The 20,848-nt window shown below is 45.6% G+C and overlaps 1 protein-coding gene across 2 annotated transcripts in view; it reads right to left on the minus strand.

Annotated features, from left to right (window-relative positions):
- Positions 1 to 525: 525 nt before the first annotated feature.
- The window catches only part of ADPRS (ADP-ribosylserine hydrolase), a 34,740-nt gene continuing 14,417 nt past the window's right edge, over positions 526 to 20,848 (minus strand). For both annotated transcript variants that reach the window (XM_068109590.2, XM_068109591.2), the window contains exons 2-6: positions 13,377 to 13,470; positions 12,614 to 12,827; positions 8,240 to 8,412; positions 6,472 to 6,572; positions 526 to 3,157 (exon numbers count right to left, since the gene is read on the minus strand). In XM_068109590.2, coding sequence (XP_067965691.1) covers positions 2,832 to 3,157; positions 6,472 to 6,572; positions 8,240 to 8,412; positions 12,614 to 12,827; positions 13,377 to 13,470 — 908 coding nt within the window. In that variant the 3' untranslated portion in view covers positions 526 to 2,831. The remainder of the gene's footprint in view (positions 3,158 to 6,471; positions 6,573 to 8,239; positions 8,413 to 12,613; positions 12,828 to 13,376; positions 13,471 to 20,848) is intronic.

The raw sequence follows: 20,848 nt of genomic DNA on the forward strand, positions 1-20,848 counted from the left end.
GGGCAGGCGAAGCAGGGAGCAGAGCCGGGGCTATGCAGAGGGCAGACTCAATGGCCAAAAAATCCGCACGACCACCAAAAAAGCAAGCAACTGACAGTGGCCCGGTCGAAGAAGTGGCGAGCATGTGACGCCTGCGTCCTCTTCATACCGGACCGGAAGCGGTGTGTATGAAGTGTGTATGAAGTATGAAGATTGTGTATGAAGATTGTGAGTGTGTATGAAGATTTAAGCATTTTAAAATCGTCATTGAAATGATTTGGGTTGACAGAGTGAGAGGACAGGAGGAAGAAAAGGGGAGATGAGGAAATAAATCGTTTTTTGACTGAATGATTTAAGGAATAAACTTCGAATGAATCACTTAGTTGTGGTCATTTTGAGAAAAAAGAAGAAACAAAATAAGGGTTCAGAGATGGTGCATCAGTATGAATTTAAGGGAGGATACATTTTAGCAAGCAGTGGATAAGGAAGTAGGCCTCTCAAACAGCTGGGCAACAACGAATGAGCCTGATCATCAAAACATTCGGCGAGGATTTTTTGTTGCGTTTTATTTTTGATAAAACCTATAAAGGAAGGAGTTAGAACAACAGTGGATTTGGGGTGGTGAGAGACGATCGGAGGAAAGCACGACAAACGGGTGTGCGAGTCGGGATATGGGTAGGCCCAACGAGCTGAGGCAGACACACGACGCACAACATAAGCAAATGGGCATGCGAAATACATGGTAATGAGGGCACAATCTACACAAACAAAAGTGCACAACAATCAACAACAATAATAATATTGGAGCACCTTATAAAAACAGCACATTCCATGGGCGATTCGTAACGAGCATGTTACAGGCCTTGTACAACCGGCCCGTGCATGCAAGAACCAACCCAAACACGCCTTCTCAAAATTGCGATTCCGCGAACGGATGACATCTGCTGAGCGAGTCCGGAATTTGCGCAGGAGAACGATTGCACCGGTTGCTTTTAAATCGTCGGCCGCAGCACGCACACGCACACACACGCACACACACGCACAAATTGCGATTCCGCGAACGGATGACATCTGTTGAGCGATTCCGGAATTTGCGCAGGAGAACGATTGCACCGGTTGCTTTTAAATCTTCGTCCGCAGCACGCACACACACACACGTACACACACACGTACACACACACACAAATTGCGATTCCGCGAACGGATGACATCTGCTGAGCGATTCCGGAATTTGCGCAGAACGATTGCACCGGTTGCTTTTAAATCGTCGTCCGCAGCACGCACACACACACACACGCACACACACACACACACAAATTGCGATTCCGCGAATGGATGACATCTGTTGAGCGATTCCGGAATTTGCGCAGAACGATTGCACCGGTTGCTTTTAAATCGTCGTCCGCAGCACGCACACACACACACACACACAAATTGCGATTCCGCGAACGGATGACATCTGTTGAGCGATTCCGGAATTTTCGCAGAACGATTGCACCGGTTGCTTTTAAATCGTCGTCCGCAGCACGCACATGCACGCACACACACACGTACACACACACACAAATTGCGATTCCGCGAATGGATGACATCTGCTGAGCGATTCCGGAATTTGCGCAGAACGATTGCACCGGTTGCTTTTAAATCGTCGTCCGCAGCACGCACACGCACACACACACAAATTGCGATTCCGCGAACGGATGACATCTGTTGAGCGATTCCGGAATTTTCGCAGGAGAACGATTGCACCGGTTGCTTTTAAATCGTCGTCCGCAGCACGCACATGCACGCACACACACACGTACACACACACACAAATTGCGATTCCGCGAATGGATGACATCTGCCGAGCGATTCCGGAATTTGCGCAGAACGATTGCACCGGTTGCTTTTAAATCGTCGTCCACAGCACGCACACGCACACACACACACAAATTGCGATTCCGCGAATGGATGACATCTGCTGAGCGAGTCTGGAATTTGCGCAGAACGATTGCACCAGTTGCTTTTAAATCGTCGTCCGCAGCACGCACACACACAATGTTTTTTATCCAAGTGCAGCACTGTGGGGGCTTGGCTTATCCAATCCCTTCGCTCCTATGACAGTTATCCAATCCCCTCGCTGTGTCGCAGTATGACGTGCATGAACCTTAGCCAATCGATATCCATCACGTGAGCAAATCAGCAGCCATTTCTGACTTAATCCTATGCTTGCGATTGTCCTGAGGAGTGCAAGGCAAAAGGCTTAGCCAATGACTCCTTTTAAAACGATGTTTAAACAATATTATTGTCAAAGTTAAATAAATGGATGCTCGCAATAAAGGAGAAGCAGTTTAATCGAGGTAAACGGAATCCCATGGTGAGCACTACATACAAAACTGTCTTTACTTTAGTTTGGGGAAAACAATCCTATGGATTAATATAAACAGGAAAGACTCGATCGCATGTTACATTTTAACGAACGTTCCACGTATGACATCGTTCACACGTGTACCACACTATGTTAAACTTCAATGCATCCTTATTAAGTCGCTTGCATTCCTTTTACTGGGTGAGGTTACACAGGAACGACTGAATGTTTGAAACGTTTTATCGGTGGTGAGGGTTTGTCAGTTCAACATAACGGAAACACCTGATCTTGCCTTATGTCATTTGGTGTTCAATTTTAGGCGAGAAAAGCCAAACCCTTATAGAGGTGTGGTTTTGTAATGCAGGAAATCAAAATTGCAAGTCTCAAATTGCCAATTTTAGGACAGCAAGAGATGTCCATTTTTGCAAAAGAAACAAAAAGGGCTTTTAAAACGATGTGTTCTTGCATTCCGACTCAAATATGTTACGATGAAGTGTGGTATTCAGTTACTCGGTGACGCATCCGCTTCCCTCTCCTGAACCCTTTTACAATACAAAGCGAGCAAACCATCGGCATTCTGCTCTGCCTCCTTGACACCCTCGCAGTACTGTATCCACTGCGTTGGGCTGGACTCGACGCCATAGTAGGCCCCCGCGATCGCGCCCGCCATGCTCGCTATGGTGTCCGTGTCCCCTCCGAGCCATACGCTGTACACAATTGTCCGAGCCAATCCAGAAAATTCCGCGAGAATCTCGCTCTCTGGCTCGAGGCAATGGAGAAATGAGAAGATTGCAGTTGGCACAGAATCCAGAGCTCGAACACCGTGGCCTGGTTAAAAGAGCACACGATACCATTATTATGATATACTTGCAAGTGCACGGGATTGTAAACGGGGTACGAAGCTGGGAGCAACAATTCACATTTATTGCCACATCTGATGCAATTGAAATGCCCTAATGGCGGCGAGGTGCTCCATTTAAAACCGTTTGTTCCAGAAATGTAGCTTTTTGATGCCTCGGATCCATAATAAAAATTTGTATTGACGTCAAGGCCAGTGACCAACTGCAAATTAATAGGACGAGCAACAGTACCCGCCCCATGGGCGGGGCTTCAATTGTGAGGCCCAGATAAAAAGGTAAAATATCAGAAATTGAAGGCTTTTTTTATTTTAAACGATTCATATAAACATCCGTTAAATCATATCACACGCAAATCATCAAAATCTAAACAGTATCTTACTATAATTCACCAAATGTCCCACATTCCACACATCCACACAATCACGTGTATGGATGTTCCGTGTGTGTGCTGTGCACGTGCCGTGTGTGTGGATGCCAAGCACGGGTGGGAGGCCAGAAGCAAACAGGCAATGCAGATAACGGAGAATGCTAAAGCATGAAACCAATAAATTCCACATTCCTGTAGCACCTTCAGTCGCACGTCAGACATGGACAGCAAGTTCGTGAAGGACTTCCATGAAAAACGTACCCGTTCGCAAACAAACGGATACGTTCACGTATAGAAACATCGATCGTGGGACCGTGGCGAATCTGCATATGGCGATCCGCAAAGTTCACGTTCAGAAAGTAGAAACCATCACGGCATGTCGGCATTCACTTAAACTCGATATCTCTTTTTTAATTCCAAACAACATAACTCCAATTAATCACAAAATAAACTTTTAACAACATTGTTAATGTTTCCTTCATTGTAAAAACTACCAAATGAACAGTTAAAAGGATTTTGAGCCGATAGGTGTTACGGCTTTGGCAAGATCGATGGAGACAGCGATCTGTTAGCGTATACACCGCCCAAATAGCTATGTGGAATTCTCTCATGTAGAGATGAAATGTCTTTGAACTTTTCCCGAGGTCATTATTTACTTTTAATGATGTTTATATACGAATGATGTTTAATGATGTTTATATTGGTTTTGGGTCGTCCTTTCCGCATATCTCGTGGGATTATAAGTTGGATGGACGGCCGTGATGGCGAGGAGGGGGATGGAATTCTCTCAAGCAGAGATTCTACGCCCACAACGGTACCCGCCGCCGTGCGGGCGGGGCTTCAATTGGGAGGCCCAAATGAAAAGGTAAAATATCAGAAATTGAAGGCTTTTTTTATTTTAAACGATTTATATAAACATCCGTTAAATCATATCACACGCAAATCATCAAAATCTAAACAGTATCTTACTATAATTCACCAAATGTCCCACAGTGATCGATACACTATGATCGTGATGATCGTGAATCGTGATCGATAATCGTGTTCACAATCGCTATGTCGTATGTACTCCCAATACGTGTTTCCTTCAGTTGAAATGGGTTAGAATTCTCTCAAGCAGGGATTGAACCCGTGTCCTTATAAAAGGTCTTTGTCCGAGATCACCGAGTCCGATCGAGTCCGTGCAGCAATCGGTGCGCAGCCGTTTGTGCGCGCACCCGGGAAAACAACATCGTCACAATGAGAACAATGAACGTTATGCGAACGCGAATGTTATGCGGGAGTCCAAACCTGAGAATGCTGGAGACCAAAGCTGAAATTGGGAAAACTAAATAGCCTATTTTACTCCTGGAGATCCCAGGATTATCCACCCAAAATATCTTTGCGATCGGTTCAGCAGTTTTTACGGTACCTTCGAACAGACGGACCGACATTTGGTGAATTATAGCAAGATTATTTTGTATGCAGCCGTGGCTGCTGATTGCATCATTGGTGGGAGTGTGGCTGTGCCGCTGATGCAGTGCCCCAGTTTCCAGGAAGCTGGTACTCATTTTGCCGACCTCAAAAGGATAACAGGCTGAGTCAACCCACGTGGTGTTATTTACCGGCATGACAGGGGCTCAAATTCAAGACCCTAAGATCTTAGGACAACCACCTTAACCATTAAGCTAACACCACACTTGCACACCACCATGAACAAGAGCTAAAACAAAGTAGAACTGCGAGCAAAACTGCAAGCAGTGATAACGGCTTTCATGTCTGACATTGTCAGAATATCACAATTTTAGTCTGCAGTATGTATGAAATAATGAACTCGATCGTTAGATATGTCATTCAGAAAAACATTCTCATGGTGAGTTGATCATGTATATGAAATTTTGCATTGATCCTTTCAGCAGTTCTGGAGAAACAGGTGATTAAAGATTTTCCTTAAATCCAACATGCCTACCATAGCATGTGACTAATGACGTCATAGTTTGCAGGAAAAAAATCCTCATGCATAGTCAATCATACGTATGAAGTTTTGGATTGATCCGTTGAGCGGTTGTGAGTGCATACATTTTCAAATATGTTTTCCTTAAATCCAAGATGGCCCCACACCATGTGACCGATGACATTTTTTTTGCAAACTTATATCCTCATGGGTCATAGATCTTATGTGTAAAATTTCACATCGATCCGTTCAGCGGTTTTGGAGAAGAGGATTTTTGTATTTTTTCACAAAATCCAAGATGGTGCCAAAAATGGTCGATCAATCAAAAAGCTCAAACCTCAATGCACATCTTCTACACATGTCTGACAGGTGTGCAAAGTTTCAGCATCACCGGTCTTACCGTCTGAAACCTTAGTTACAAAATGTGGTGGGAAAAAAATAAAAATAAAAATAATTTTAAAAGCATATGTTATGATAAAGGAACAATCGCAATTAAGAGAGAAGACCAGAAATGGACAATCGTGGGTATATAACCATACAGTACAGAAAAGGAACTCGTTTTTTTGCATCCAATGTCGGGCTCGTGGATGTGTTCTAACGGAACAGAAGAAAACAAAGCACAGAGGAAAGCCTGGAAACACCAACAGCAGGCTAACAGCAAGATTTCATAAGAATTTACAGAAAATGGTAAATGATGCCATGGCTGCAAGCTTCCTTCTGGAATTGCAAACATTACCCAGCAGGCTTGCACACTTAAACAAGAAAGGTGGGTTCGCCTGGATAACCACAAGGATTATACTGTATTCACAAAGACAAAACACGTTTGTCACTGTGGAACGAGGACTCGTGCCCGGTGCCTACTCCAGCACAGGCAGCAGAATGGCCTGGGCTTCGTTTCCATAGAGATGGATATTCATAAACAACAATATCAAATGGATTAATTGTAAAGGGCGTAGAACATGTATGTGTGCGCTCAGCTCACCAAACTGCTTTACCACGTCTTCCTTTGAAAGATTCTTCTTATCGAGGTACTCCTTCATCTTCTCCAGTTTTTTGCAGTAAGGTTTATCTTCTGGATTTAAACTGAAAGACAAAAAAAGGTGAACGATTCACATGATGATGAGGAGGCATTGGGAATCCGTGCGTCAGGGAGCCGTTTGTCGGAGGGTGCCGCGACAACAGAGCTTGGGGGCGTCAGGGAGCCGCCCCCGAGATAACCCGGTTCTACCTGGTTGTTGTGAGGGGAAATTTTTTGATATACCGTATATATACATAGTTGAGGCTCGTGGAAGAATGTGGAATATAGAGTGTGAAATAGTTCCCAATAGGGTGTGGAATTTGCTCGGAATGTCCTCCGACAGCATAATAGCAGGGACCCACATCATGTAAAAATGTACACGTCATGTAAGATGCGACTTCAAGTCTTCAACCCCTTTCTTCAAGTCCACATCCCCAACCTCCCTCCCAGCACCAAGTCTTCAACCCCCATCCCTTCCCTGCCCCAAGTAAAATTTATGTTCACGAGTTCTCATAAAATCAGTGGCATGATTTATAGAACAAGAAAACCCTGAAATTGTGTTCCATTGTTGTAATTGTTTATTGTTACCCAGTTTTCATTCTTCTCTTTTACATGTGTTAGCCGGATCGGAATTACGAGATGCTTGTTTTTTTTCATTGTTTTTGTAGCATGACTAATCACTTCATGATTCTTCTCATGGTATCATGGTTTTAGGTCGTCATGGAGAAATGTCGGTGTCAACATTTACAATGTTTTAGGAGACGCTGAATAAATGTTCCTCAGGGATGCTGGAGGCAGGTGTACACAAGTACTTTTTAGCCATCGTCGCGAGTGTCGGACATTTTTCTTTCCCAGGAGGTCCTCCATGGCCATCCATACTTCCTAGTTTTGTTGCACAGAGAAAAAGCTAATGCCGTCATCTGTCTCTGACCCACCCGGAAACACGGAAATGCTACTGGGAAAGAAAATAAGAAGTAAAACCTACAGGAAAATTGTAAAAAAAATTCAATTAGATTTAAAAAATTGAACATGCTTTGGTTGGGCAGTGTATAAGGCAACAGACCACTCCTCGATTGCTCTGGACTGTTTTTTTTCATTTGCTGTTAAGAAATATGCCATGATATCTTTCCTGCTAAGAAATATGGCGATTTTGGAATTTCACAATACTCTATACAGATATAAAAGGCTAATGCTGTTTGGCGGATCCCGGAAGGAGAAGTCCGACGCACATGCACACACTTCCTGAGTATGTGTGTACTCAATTTTCTTCACGTGTTGAACAAACCAGATGCAGAAAAACGGACTTGTCTTTGTCTGTTTTGTAAAGAATGTCAGGAGAAGCTTTTAATACAATTTTCTGAACCAACAAATGGATTCTCGATGGACAAAGTGAGACAAGGCATCGTAGGAATCGACTCCGGAGACTTGGAACCGTTACAGGCAGATAATTATCGGTTCTGTCGAATTTAGTGTTCGAATTCCGGTTCCGATGGAGGGAAACCGATTTTAACCGGATAATCGATCATTTTGCCCAGGCCTAATACATGCACAAATATGAAAAATATAATATCTTCTCATCATGTCTTGCTTGATTATTCATCCCTTCTCTCCCATTATTATTTTCCTCTCACAAAAGCAGTTCCTCACGGAATTAAGATCCTGAAGAGATGTATTATAAAAGACTAACTAAATCCTTATGTAAATAAAATATGGTAAATTGGTTTCACTTTACCTTGCATTTGCAGTCGCCTCTAGAGGGTCCATCTCAGCAATGAGTTTGTTCACGAAGCTCATTTTATCAACGTTGTCGTCATGAAGAGCAAAATGTACGGCAAGAGCTTGGAGTATGGCACCATTGTAACCCAGAACGTGAGCGTGAGTCAATCTGGCAATCTGCCGTGCTACCTGTAAAATCAAAAATGACGCTTAAATGTGCGAGTGGCAGCACAATTCACCACATAGCACTTTGCTTACAGATTACAGTTTAAAATCAAATTTAAAAAATGCTGTTCTGGTGTAAGCATCTTAAACTTCCATACATCTGCTCTCCAAACTCTCCTCTTATGGTATCCATGGAAATCTCCATGCATGGCTTGCGGACTTACTCTCCTGTCACAGTCAACGTGTGGCCCTGAATGGAATTCTCTCATCTCCCCTTCCTGTTCAGACTGGAGTTCCCCAAGGCAGTGTTCTGGGCCCTGTGCTTTTTCTGGTCTTTATCAATGATCTTTCGGACTCTCTGGAAAATCCTCTCTATCTCTTTGCTAATGATTCCACTCTCTGCCGCTCCATTCCTCATCCCTCAGATCGGCAGTCTGCAGCCTCCTCACTCTCTGCAGACCTGGACAAAATCACAGACTGGTCAAACAAGTGCAACATGTCTTTCAATCCTGACTAATCTCACACTCTTACAGTCTCTCCGAAAAGACCGTCTGGACAACCCTCCCATCTACTTTCTCAACAATCCTCTCCAAGAAGTTCTGTCGCTCAAGCTTTTAGGTCTCAGTATCTGCCATGATCTTTCCTGGGAAAACCACATTTCCAAGCTGGTCTACAAAGCCAGTCGCTGACTTGGCATCATACGTCGTGCGAAGTCCTTCCTTGGCACACCTGAGCTCCTCACCACATACAAAGCTTTCATCCACAGCTCAATGGAATACTGCTCTCCCCTCTGGGTTGCTGCACCTGCCTCACACCTAGCTCGGCTTCACGCTGTAGAAACCAAACCTTTCAGAATCATTGGAATCTCCCGCGATGAAGCCGATTCTGAGGGCCTTTCTCGCTCTCACCGCAGGGAGGTTGGTGGTCTTTCTGTCTTCGACCGACTCCTCTCCAGCCTAGCTCCCCGTGCTCTGTCTGTGCGAGGACGCATAAGATCTGCCAGTAACCCTCTTCTGGTGAAACCACCAAAATCAAGACTCTCTGCTCACCTTCACTCTTTCATTCCTCTTTTCTCCCGTCCCTGGAACAAATTCCCACACTCTTCAATCCCACCCCTCCCTCCAGGTCTTGAAAACAGCTGTTCACCACCATCTCTTATGCATGACTTGTCTTTGCTTCACGCTGTTGCTCGGCTTCTCGCTGTTGAATCCAAAGCTTTTAGAATCATTGGAATCTCCCGCGATGAAGCCGATTCTTCAATTGTCCGAGCAATTTACAATACATTTTCAAAATCTAATCACAACCTTGATATTTTAAACCCCCGTTAATACACCCCAAATCTACCTCCTTCAAATTCCCTTTTTTCTTTCCTGAAATCCCCTGTGGTGTCCATCTTGTTTATCCTGTGCACTGGCGTCACCAGGGGGATGCGGGGGGTGCGGACCGCACCGGGTGACACTATCAGAGGGGGAGACACCAAATTTTTGCAGTGTCAAGGCTTTCCGATCTTGCGATATTATCGATTGAAAGCGAGTTGGCGAAAGGCATTGATTTCGATGAAGTGATTCACAAGTTCGCAGCTTTGAAGGCCACGAAAGGAAAGTTCTGAATTAGTCGAGATGTTCACTAAGTGCTGAAATGCTTGTGTATTTGTTCCTGTTTATTTTTATGGTATTATTTCATTTATGAGTATATTTCCATATGCATTTGTCTACAAGTTCGACATTATTTGGGCCGTTATTGATTATGCAAACCTAATCCATTAATGTATCTCATGTAACAATAAAGTTTAACGTTAAAATCAACATAATTTTGATGTAGCTCTTAAACGTTTTTACTTCGAATTCTGTTGTCTTCTGACCGAATTTTCACTTTAACCACATGAAACGATGTAAATGTAAATACATTTAGGCTGTGCGTATGATATTGTAATTTAAAGGTGTAATTTCAATTTTGCTAGTTGTTTATGTCACTACTATTGCCATTACATTCAGTGATATACGGGAATTACGATTTACGAGTAACATTAGTAAAAAAAACATTACTAAGGATTCTGAACGGTCTGGTACGGGAGGAGGTCCATGTAGTCAGGTTCACTGTTTTTTCATTCAAAATTTTTGGAGATTAGCAAAACTATACATTTTTTGGAATATTCAGAGCATGGAGAATCCAAAAATTAATGTTTACATTTGCGTAGACACCTTTGCGAAAATGACACTCAGGACAGTGATGAAGATCTGTAAAAGCATATTCCTGAACGGTATAGACCTCGTAGATCCTGTGTATAGGACTTATAGTTCAATCTGATACCAACAAGGCTGCTTTCTTGCTTTATAAACCCATACCTATAACTTCAAAGGACTTGCAATATCATGTATTATGTAATACAGTTATATCACAAATATAAAGACAATGGTTTTCAATTACCTTTGTTTGTTGCTTTTCTATAATCCTGAGCACTATTTTGAGGCCTTTATTGGATTCCTTGACCCAGAAAACATAGGATTAGCATATTTAATTAAGTTTCTAGGTTGACTAGAAGCCAAGATAGCGCAAAATATGTATTTTATGGCGGCCATTTTGAAAATCCAAAATGGCGGCCATGCAGGTGTCTGTGCAAATGCCAACATTGATTTTCGGATTCTCCATGCTCCGATGATTCCAAAAATGTACAGGTTTGCTAATCCCAAAATTTTGAACGAAATTATATTTGTTAACATAGTGAATGGGGGGGGGGGGGTGACACCATGAGTTACCGCACTGGGTGACACCAACCCTAGTGACGCCACTTCCTGTGTACTCCACCTCAGCCCTCTCCCTTCCACAGATCTCCCAATGTCCCTGTTCTCTTCTGTTGTGCTTCCCTCTCTCTCCCCGTCTCGTCTCCTGCTCCCTTTATTATATGCTCTCCCTTTATTTATATGTGTTCGTGGGTGTGGAAAGGTTTAGGAAAAGGTGGGTTAGGGGTCGAGAGGGAGGGGAGTCTAGAGGGTGGTGGGGTGGCAAGAGGCAGAGGAAATGGGTGAGTGAGGGAGTGGAGGAGGTGGGAGAGGAAGGGGTGGAAAGAGGGAGAGGTAGGGGTGGAGGGAGGGGAAGGTGTGATGTGGGAGTCCGGAGGGAGTGGGAGGAGGGGTGGTGTGAGAGGAGGAAGGGATGGGGTGGAAGAAAGGAGGGAAGGGGTGGGATAGGAGAAGGTGGGGAGGAGGTGTGAGGAGGAAGGGGTGGTGTGGGAGGAGGAAGGGATGTGGTGGGAGGGGGTGGGGTCGGAGGAGAAGGTGGGAGGGGAAAGGGTGGGTTGGGAATCCAGAGGGTGAGTAAAGGGTGGGAGTCCGGAGTGGAGGCGGGGGGGGGTTGAGAGGAGGCAACGGAGTGGGTGGGTTGAGAGAGAGAGAGGGGTGGAAGAAGGGAGGGGAAGGGGTGGTGTGGGAGTCCAGAGGGAGTGGGGTGGAGTGAGAGGAGCTGGGAGGAGGCGGGGGAATTGGTGGGATAGGGAAGGGAAGGGGTGGAATGAGGGAAGGGTAGCGGTGGGGCAGGAGGAGGGGCACGGCGCTACCACCTTTGATAGTGATAAATAATTATTCCAGTAATTCCAGTTAATTCCAAGAAATCACCAGGGAGACAACTTCGCCCTTCGCCCTCCCCTCCAACCCCCCCCTCCCCTCCCCCAATCACAATCAGCAATGCAGAGTAGCAAAAATAAAATAGAGTCTGATGGTGTATCTTGGACAGGGTCCTTGGATGACACATCAAACTAGAACGGCACTCGATAGAGCACATACCTTCCTCCACCAGGCTGAACAATTTACATTTTGTATCCTACTGATAGGCCAGTTCTGCATCCGGATCTCAACCAAAATCGAATCAATTTGTCCTTGTCACACACCCAACTCATCCACCAAGTTTTACCCGAATCCACAACGTTTTGAGAGACCGTGCTGTATATCGTTTTTGGCCCTATGTTTATTGATGGAGAATCACTTTAAGAATTTAAAAATTCTCGGATCGGGATCTTCACCAAAATCAAATCCATTAATCCTTGTCACACACCCAACATGTCCACCAAAATTGAATCCAAATCCATCCACAACCTTGAGATATCCTGCTCACAAACAGACAGACACACAGGGGTGAATACATAACCTCTGTCCACCTTTGGTGGCGGAAGTAAAATTGTTTAAAATACTGAGATCTGGATCTCACAGCATTGACAATTTTTCCAACCCACCTCTTTAATGTCATCAATGTCTGGATAGGCCAGGGCTACAGGAGCTATCCTCATGGCTGCTCCGTTCCCGTACGAGCCTTTTCCCTGGAACTGCTCCTCTGCAGGACGAAACACTTCACCACCTGCTAGGTTGCGTTGAAGCAATTTTTCAAACAAGTTGGAAATTCCTGGGCTGTAACCTCGGCCGGGATCCTTTTGAAACTCTTTAGCAAATCTAGAATAGAAAAAAAACAATGGCACAATAATGGGGAAACCAACAAAACGCTCAAGTTGTGCTTTCAAATCAAACTATGTGCACTACTCCGTCCCATGGCCAAGTACATGAAGTCAAGCCATCTCCTAAACAGTTGCGCAGAAATTCACCAACCCTGAGAGTTATGACCACCACATGGGCAAGAAGGTGTGAGAGCAGTATCATGTTTGGCCCTGCTCCCTGGGAGGGGCCAAAAGGCCAAACACCAAGAAATGCAATTACGGGCACATTATATAACATCAATTAATGAAACTTTGTAGATGCAATCAACATTAGGGGACACATGAAATATGTAATGATTTTTTTTTTTTTTTAGCCCCAGTTCATGCCCCAGGTGGTGGGGACTTGGGGTCACAGGGGTCAAAACAGAAGATTTTAAATAAACTCATTATTTGACATTGGGTCATCGCTGGTGGAACATTTTTCCATATTTCAACTCAGGTTGGGAAGCGTGGGGATGTGCGTCATCGACTTCGCTCTAGTTAATGCTTGCCAAAACTGAAATCTCACCTTAAAGCCATGTCTTCTGCAGCAAACTTTTCATGCACAATAAGTGATCCTGCAACTGATCTCGTCATGGCAGTGTCGTCCGTGTACCGCAGATCTGGCAGGAAACGTCAAGCAGAGCATGAAGCAATGCAAATAGAAACACATCGTTCACATCGTCAGCACCCATATGGCTGGCTTATCGCAGGCTCAGAGTGCGGTGAAAGGAAACCGTTTGTTTGAATTGTATTTGTACTTTAGGTTATTAAAATATAATTACAGTACATTATGAAGATGATGGGATCGTCAAAAAATGGTATTACAGAGCAAGCAGAGATCATACAGTGAGACAGGTCTATAGGTGCTATATAAGAGAAACGGGAACGGAGGTGAGAAGCAAACCGACATTTTGGAAGGTTAATTGGGTTGCTTAGGGTTTACTGGAGGATGGATAGGAGTGTGATCCCACAAAGGGGCTGATAAAGCAGGAGCGATAAGCCCAGAGGGGGCAATAGAAAAAAAGGTCCACCAAGTTAAGTGTCCCTGTTGGACCTCTGCTGCATTGTAGATGTTAATGAAATTGACAGCTTTTAATTCTATAGGATCCGGAAGAGGTGTGAAGCATTGTAACAAACCGATTAGGGAGATTAGTAGTCAGACCCCGCTATTAGCGGGTTCTGTGTATTCGTGGGTGATAAAATGCAAACTGTTTCTCTATTCGCGGAAAAGTGTCTCACAAATTTGCGGGTTTTTTTCTATCCGTGTTCCGCGAATTTGCGTTTTTTTTTTTTTTTCCTATTCGCGGCTGTGTTCTGAGAATTCACGGTTTTTCAGGGGCGCAAAAATAATTTTCACGACCCGTTTGCTTTACATACGGTATTTATAAAACCTTCGCAGATTATCGTCGACATTCATGGGATTTGCCTCACCATTCGTGGATTTTGCCTCGCCATTCACGGATTTTTCCTCTCCATTTGCGGTTTGGTCCTCTCTATTCGCGGATTTTCATGACTCGGGAACCTATCCCCCCCTTTTTCCATTGAAACAATGCCCCGCTATTCGCGGGTTTCGCTATTCGCGGATTTTCCAGGAAACTATCACCCGCGAATAGCGGGGTCCGAGGGTACTTCATCGAGCTATAGGGAAAGATCTTATAGGCCATGACAAGTTCACGAACATAGAAGGCTGGCTTGAGGCCAGATTTTTGATGTATGGTCTATCCAGGAAAGGTTGTCGCTGATGGTGAGGTCCAGACATTAAATGAACTGCTTCCAGTTGCTGATCAAAGAAATAAAAAGGTTGGTTCTCGAGATTATTTTTCCGGCAAGAAAAAGTGACAATGTGATACTCCATTGGATTGAATGATATGTTCCATGTGTTAGACAAGCATCTCCTCCTTTCACAAGTGTACTTCCTTACAATGCTACCATGCCTGATGGCATATGGAGCCTCTTGGGGAACTCGCACCACTCTGTTCGGTCTCGGGCCCACTGACTGATTGTCGTCCAGGTGTTTTCTAGCTCCCTCAACTCATTTTCCACCATATGCCACAAGGTCTCTGTAGGTTGACAATCCTCTTTTGACCTTCAGCCTTCCAACGTATCACTTTTTTGTGTGATTCCATTTTCCATATGCAGTACATTCCCAATCTATTTCCACATCCTAATTTGTATTTCCTCCATGATGTTTTTAGCCGCGTCGCAGACGCTGCTCATAGTGCCCTCTGCTGTTGTTGTTCTTGTTCTTCTTCTTCTTGTTCTTGCAGAGAAGACAAAACCTCAAAGCTCCACCCATTCTGGGAACCATAGCTCCACCCATTCTGGGAGAGCCTTCATATAAACAAATATCCACCATTTTATTAACTCGCATAGCTTTGAGGCCTGTTTTGTAGGCCCGTGGTGTCTTCCTCTCTCACACAGTTTTATTTCAAATCAAATTCGATATATCATTTCATTTTTCACAGTCGCTAACATAGTTTTAGACTCAGTTGAAAAAAAACGGGAAGAAAATCCGATGAAAGTTGCCCTTTATAGAACGAAATGAATTCTCAAAGGCCTGTAACTTCAAGTCCATTGAGATATATATTTTTTAAATCGCGGCATGGTCAGTCATACACCGCCCGAAATAAGAGACGGGAAAATGCCGAGATATATATATTTTGTTTAAATCGCGGCATGGTCAGTCATACACCGCCCGAAATAACAGACGGGAAAATGCCGAGATATATTAAAAATTCGTCCATTTGATGACAATCGTCACGATGAAATATTTAATTTATACGTCGTCACAATAATGTGGAGAGAGGAGCATAGCTTCGTTCACGTGTCGCCACACACAGGAAATTGCCGAGATATATATATTTTAAATCGCGGCATGGTCAGTCATACACCGCCTGAAATAACAGACGAGAAAATGCCGAGATATATTAAAAATTCGTCGCCACACACGGGAAATTGCCGAGATATATTTTCACTTTGCACAAAAATAACATCAAGTAATCGAATCAATAGGAATGTCCTGTGCCTATAACATCGACGTTATAGGCACAGCTGCATCTAGGCATTGTGTAACATCGACGCGGCTTTTGTTTTAATTAAAACTTTTTGTACTTGTTCTTTCTAGTTCTTCTTTCTTCCTCCTTCTTGTGCACCCTACTTAGCCAGGAGATGCACAAAATATTTTTGTGACAACTACAGTACCCCCCCATAAGTATTGGTATTTGTCAAATTTGTTATTATTCCTATATAATCAAGACATTTGCATTAGAGATCAAAAGATGAATGTGAGGTAAGAGTACAGAAGGTCAGCTTTTATATCTTGGTATTTACATGCATATATGTTTTACCATTGCAGAACAACATCCCTTTTTATGTTCGGTCCCCCCATTTTAGGTAAGCAACATTATTGGAACAAATTAACAAAGTAAATTGAAGTAGTATAATAAATAGTTAGTATTTGGTTGCATATCTCTTGCATGCAATAACTGCATCGAGCATGTGACCCATCAACATCACCAAACTCCTGGTATCTTCCATTGAGATGCTTTTCCAAGCATTTACTGCAGCCATTTTCAGTTGTTGTTTGTTTTGGGGGGTTTCTGACTTTAGTCTCCTCTTCAGGAAGTGAAATGCATGCTCCATTGGATTTAAATCAGGAGATTGACTTGGCCAGTCGAAAACCTTTCACTTTTTCTTCCTGATGAACTCCTTCATTCCATTGGTAGTGTTATGGGTCATTTCCTTGCTGTATGATGAAGTGACGACCAATGAGTTTGGAGGCATTTTATTTCACATAGGCAGACAAAATGTTTCTGTACACTTCCGAATTCATTCTGCTGCTGCCATCATTAGTTACATCATTAGTAATGATGAGTGAGCCAGTTCCAGAGGCAGCTATGCAAAAGCCCATGCCATGACACTACATGTTTCACAGATGAGGTAGTATGCTTATTCCAGTTCCTTCTTTTATTCACACATTCATCTTTCCATCGCTTTGGTAAAGGTTTATCTTGGTCTCATCTGTCCATAAAACTTTGTTCCAGAACCCACTGGCTCACCTCTGTACTTCTTGGCAAATTCTAATCTGGCCTTTCTATTTTTGATGCTGATGCGAGGTTTGGAGCTTGCAGTGTAGCCTTTGTAATTCTGCTGCCGAAGTCTTCTGTGAACGGTAGATTGTGATACTTTCACCCCTGCACTCTGGAGGTTGTTGATGATGTCACTGACCCTTGTTTTAGGGTTTTTCTTCACAGCTCTGATTATTTTTTTTGTCATCAACTGCAGTTGTTTTACTTGGCCGACATGGCCGTTGTCGATTGCCAAGTACATTAATGGTTTCTTTCTTTTTCAAGATATTCCAAATTATTGTATTTACTATGCCCAATTTTTGTGCTTTAGTTCTAATTTCATTCTTATGTTTTTCAGCTTCCAAATTGTTTGCTTTTCTTTCATAGACAGTTCTCTGGTCTTTATGTTGATTTATGCCAACTGACTCCAAAGGTAGACTCCCAAGGCAAAAGCAAAGGCCAAAACCAAAACTACACATTCACAGCTCTTTTATGTATGAACAATCAATGCAACAACAAACACCTGAGCAACAAGAACGACAAGGTAAGTCATTTGTTCCAATAATTATGCTTACCTAAAATGGGGGTGGGGAGGACTGACTATAAAAAGTGCTATTGTTCTACAATGGTAAAACATATGCAGTGGTGGATTATAACTGGGGCAAATGAGGCATTTGCCCCCAGCCCCGGATCTTGACCAGCCCCAAAAAATTGAGTGAATAAAATGTTTTTATGCAGTTTTTCTTTTTACAAAAGAAAATATCTGTCTCGACATGGTCCAAACTTGGTAATCTGTTCTGTTCTTACACAGAGAGAGAGAGACAGAGAGAGACAGAGAGACAGAGAGAGAGAGAGATATATATATATATATGAGCAGCGAGATGTTCCATGTGAGTGAACGGTGCAAGGAGGTCCGTGAGTTGTTCCGAGTGAGTGAACGGCATAAGGTGGTCCGTGAGTTGTTCCGAGTGAGTGAATGGTGCAAGGAGGGCCGTGAGTTGTTCCGAGTGAGTGAACGGTGCAAGGAGGGCCGTGAGTTGTTCCGAGCGAGTGAACGGTGCAAGGAGGGGTGTGAGTTCCGGGTTTATACGTGCGGATAATCAATTAAATGAGGAAAATATAAAAAAAATTATTTTATTAATATAACTCCTTCAACTCTAAATCTAACTTAGCCAGAGAGGCGAGAGATTCTTTAGGGAACTTAGCCAGAGAGGTGAGAGAACTCAGCCTCAGACAACCTGTGCTTCGGGGATGGCACTCGTGTGAGACCTGCGCAAAAATATTTTTTGCCCCCGACCCTGGCAAGACTTAATCCAACACTGCATATATACATAGAAATACCATGAAATAAAAGCTGACCTTCTGTACTCTTGACTCATATTTAGCTTTTGATCTCAAATCCAAATTTCTTGAGTGTATAGCAATAATAACAATTTTGACTTCACTGTACCAATACTTATGGAGGGCACTGTATAACTTGAACGGTACTCGGTAGAGTGCATACCCCCGCCAGGCTGAATAGTTTATGTTTTGGATCCCACCTATAGGCCGTTTTTTTTTTCTATAGGCCGGATCTGCATCCGGACCTGAACCAAAATCTAATCGGTTCGTCCTTGTCACCTCACCAACTCATCCACCAAGTTTTGTCCAAATCTGTAAAGGTGGGCGCGATTCGGAAAATTTTAAGTCCGCTTACCGCTTATCCGCTCCGCCAGCCCGTGTAGTCCGATTCGCTTATCCGCTTCAGCGGCAGAAAATCTTAGTCCGCTTACCGCTTATCCGCTTCGATTCGATTTTTTAAAAGCGCTTCGACGTTTTTAAAGCGATTTTTGACGTTTCTAAAGGGAATTTAATGCTTTTTAAGCCTAAATAGCCATTTCTAACTACTACAAAGACAAACAAAGCTTTTAAGATCAAAAATATACATTTGTAGCGGTTACCGCTGGATGCACACAATCGCCTTGCACCGGCCAGAACACGGCCAGACGCGCCTCTCCCGGGCATGCCCGGACTCACTGTTCCCGGGCACGCCCGAACCTCCCGGGCACGCCCAGTCTCGTCTTTCCCGGGCATGCCCGCTCTCGCCTTCCCAGGGCTCGCCCAGAGCGTCCGGGCATGCCCGCTATCGCCTTTTCAGGGCTCGCCCAGAGCGTCCGGGCATGCCCGCTATCGCCTTTCCAGGGCTCGCCCAGAGCGTCCGGGCATGCCCGCTATCGCCTTTCCAGTGCTTGTTCAGAGCGCCCGGGCACGCCCAGCCTCGACTTGCCAGGCCGCAGCCAAACACGCCCGGGCAGGTCCAGACTCGCCTTTCCAAGGCTCGCCCTTGACACCCGGGCATGCCCGGTATAGCTTTTGCCGGGCAAACTTCCCGACATAAATGTGTATATATATTGCTGCCCGATAAACGGGCTTTGGTCAGAATACCTGAGCTGTTTTGTTTCAATAAAGCAACTCGGACGAATTCCGTCTTTGGTCGCGTCACTTCTTTCGACTCGCGTTGGAGCACAGCTCCTTCACTGGTGACCTACCGACATGGACACGGCAGTGACTCTTAAACTGCCTACGTTCTGGGAGGCTCACGCGGCTGTTTGGTTCGCCCAGGCGGACTCCCAGTTCGCCCTGCGAGGCATCACCGCGGACGACACCCGCTTCCACCACGTCGTGGCAGCGCTCGGTTCCGCCACTGCGGCCCGCGCCCTGAGCCTCCTCGAGCACCCGCCGGCTGCCGACAAGTATGACGCGCTGAAGACGCTCCTCCTCGACGCTTTCGCCCTCTCACCGGCGGCACGCGCACGGCGCCTGCTCGACCTGCCCGAGCTCGGCGACACACGCCCGTCCGAGCGCATGGACTATATGCTCTCGTTGCTCGGTGAGCACTCTCCGGATTTTCTGTTCCGCGAGTTGTTCCTTCGCCAGCTGCCTCACCCGGTACGCCTCGCCCTGGCTGGCACGTCGATCACCGATCCCCGCGCCCTCGCCAGGGAAGCCGATAAGATCTCCTCGGCGGGCCAACACATCGGCGCGGCTACCTGGAGCCTGCCGCCGTCCGAGGCGACGCCCGAGCGCCCTGCGCGGTTGGAGGCCGAACTGCCGGTGAAACTGGCGGCCGCCACGCCGCACCGACCGCTTCCGACACGACGGCCGGGCCCTCCACCTGACCAGGCGTGGTGTTATTACCACGCCAGGTTCGGACACAAGGCTCGGACGTGCCGACCCCCGTTCACTTTCGGCAAGTCGGGAAACGGCCGGGCCAGCGTTCATTCCCAGCCATGAGCGCCGGCCACTCGGGCAACTTGCTTTTTATTCGGGACAAAGCGTCCGGGCGGCGTTTCCTTTGTGAAACCGGCGCCCAACTGAGCGTCATACCCGCCTCCGAGCAGGACAGGCGGGACGCCGTTTGCGGCCCCTCTTTGGTCGCTGCTAATGGCTCGGCCATACGCACTTTCGGCCCACGCAACGTCACCCGCTGCTTCGGCAGCCAGCGCTTTCAGTGGACCTTTGTGACCGCCTGCGTCCCCATGGCTTTGCTGGGTGCCGACGTCCTCTGCGCGCACGGGTTGCTGGTCGACGTCAAACGTCGTCGCCTTGTCAACGCCGAGACCTTCAGCTCCCTGGCGTGCACGATGAGCAGCTCCGCGCCGACCGAACTGGCGTGCGCCCTCCCGACGGCGAACGAGTTCGCTCGCCTGCTCGCGGAATTCCCGGCCCTCACACGGCCGACGTTTTCGGCCGTCGCAGTGCGGCATGGGATCGAGCACCACATACCCACTACGGGCCCGCCGGTCTACGCCAGGGCCCGCCGCATCGACCCGGCCAAGCTCGCCGTGGCAAAGGCCGAGTTCGACGCGTTGGAGCACCTCGGCATCGTGCGGCGCTCCAATAGCGCGTGGGCCTCACCACTGCACATCGTGCCAAAGCCGGGGGGCGGATG

Source organism: Myxine glutinosa, chromosome 3 (genome assembly GCF_964187855.1).
Source record: "Myxine glutinosa chromosome 3, kmMyxGlut1.1, whole genome shotgun sequence".
In the NCBI taxonomy this organism is placed as follows: Eukaryota; Metazoa; Chordata; class Myxini; order Myxiniformes; family Myxinidae; genus Myxine; species Myxine glutinosa.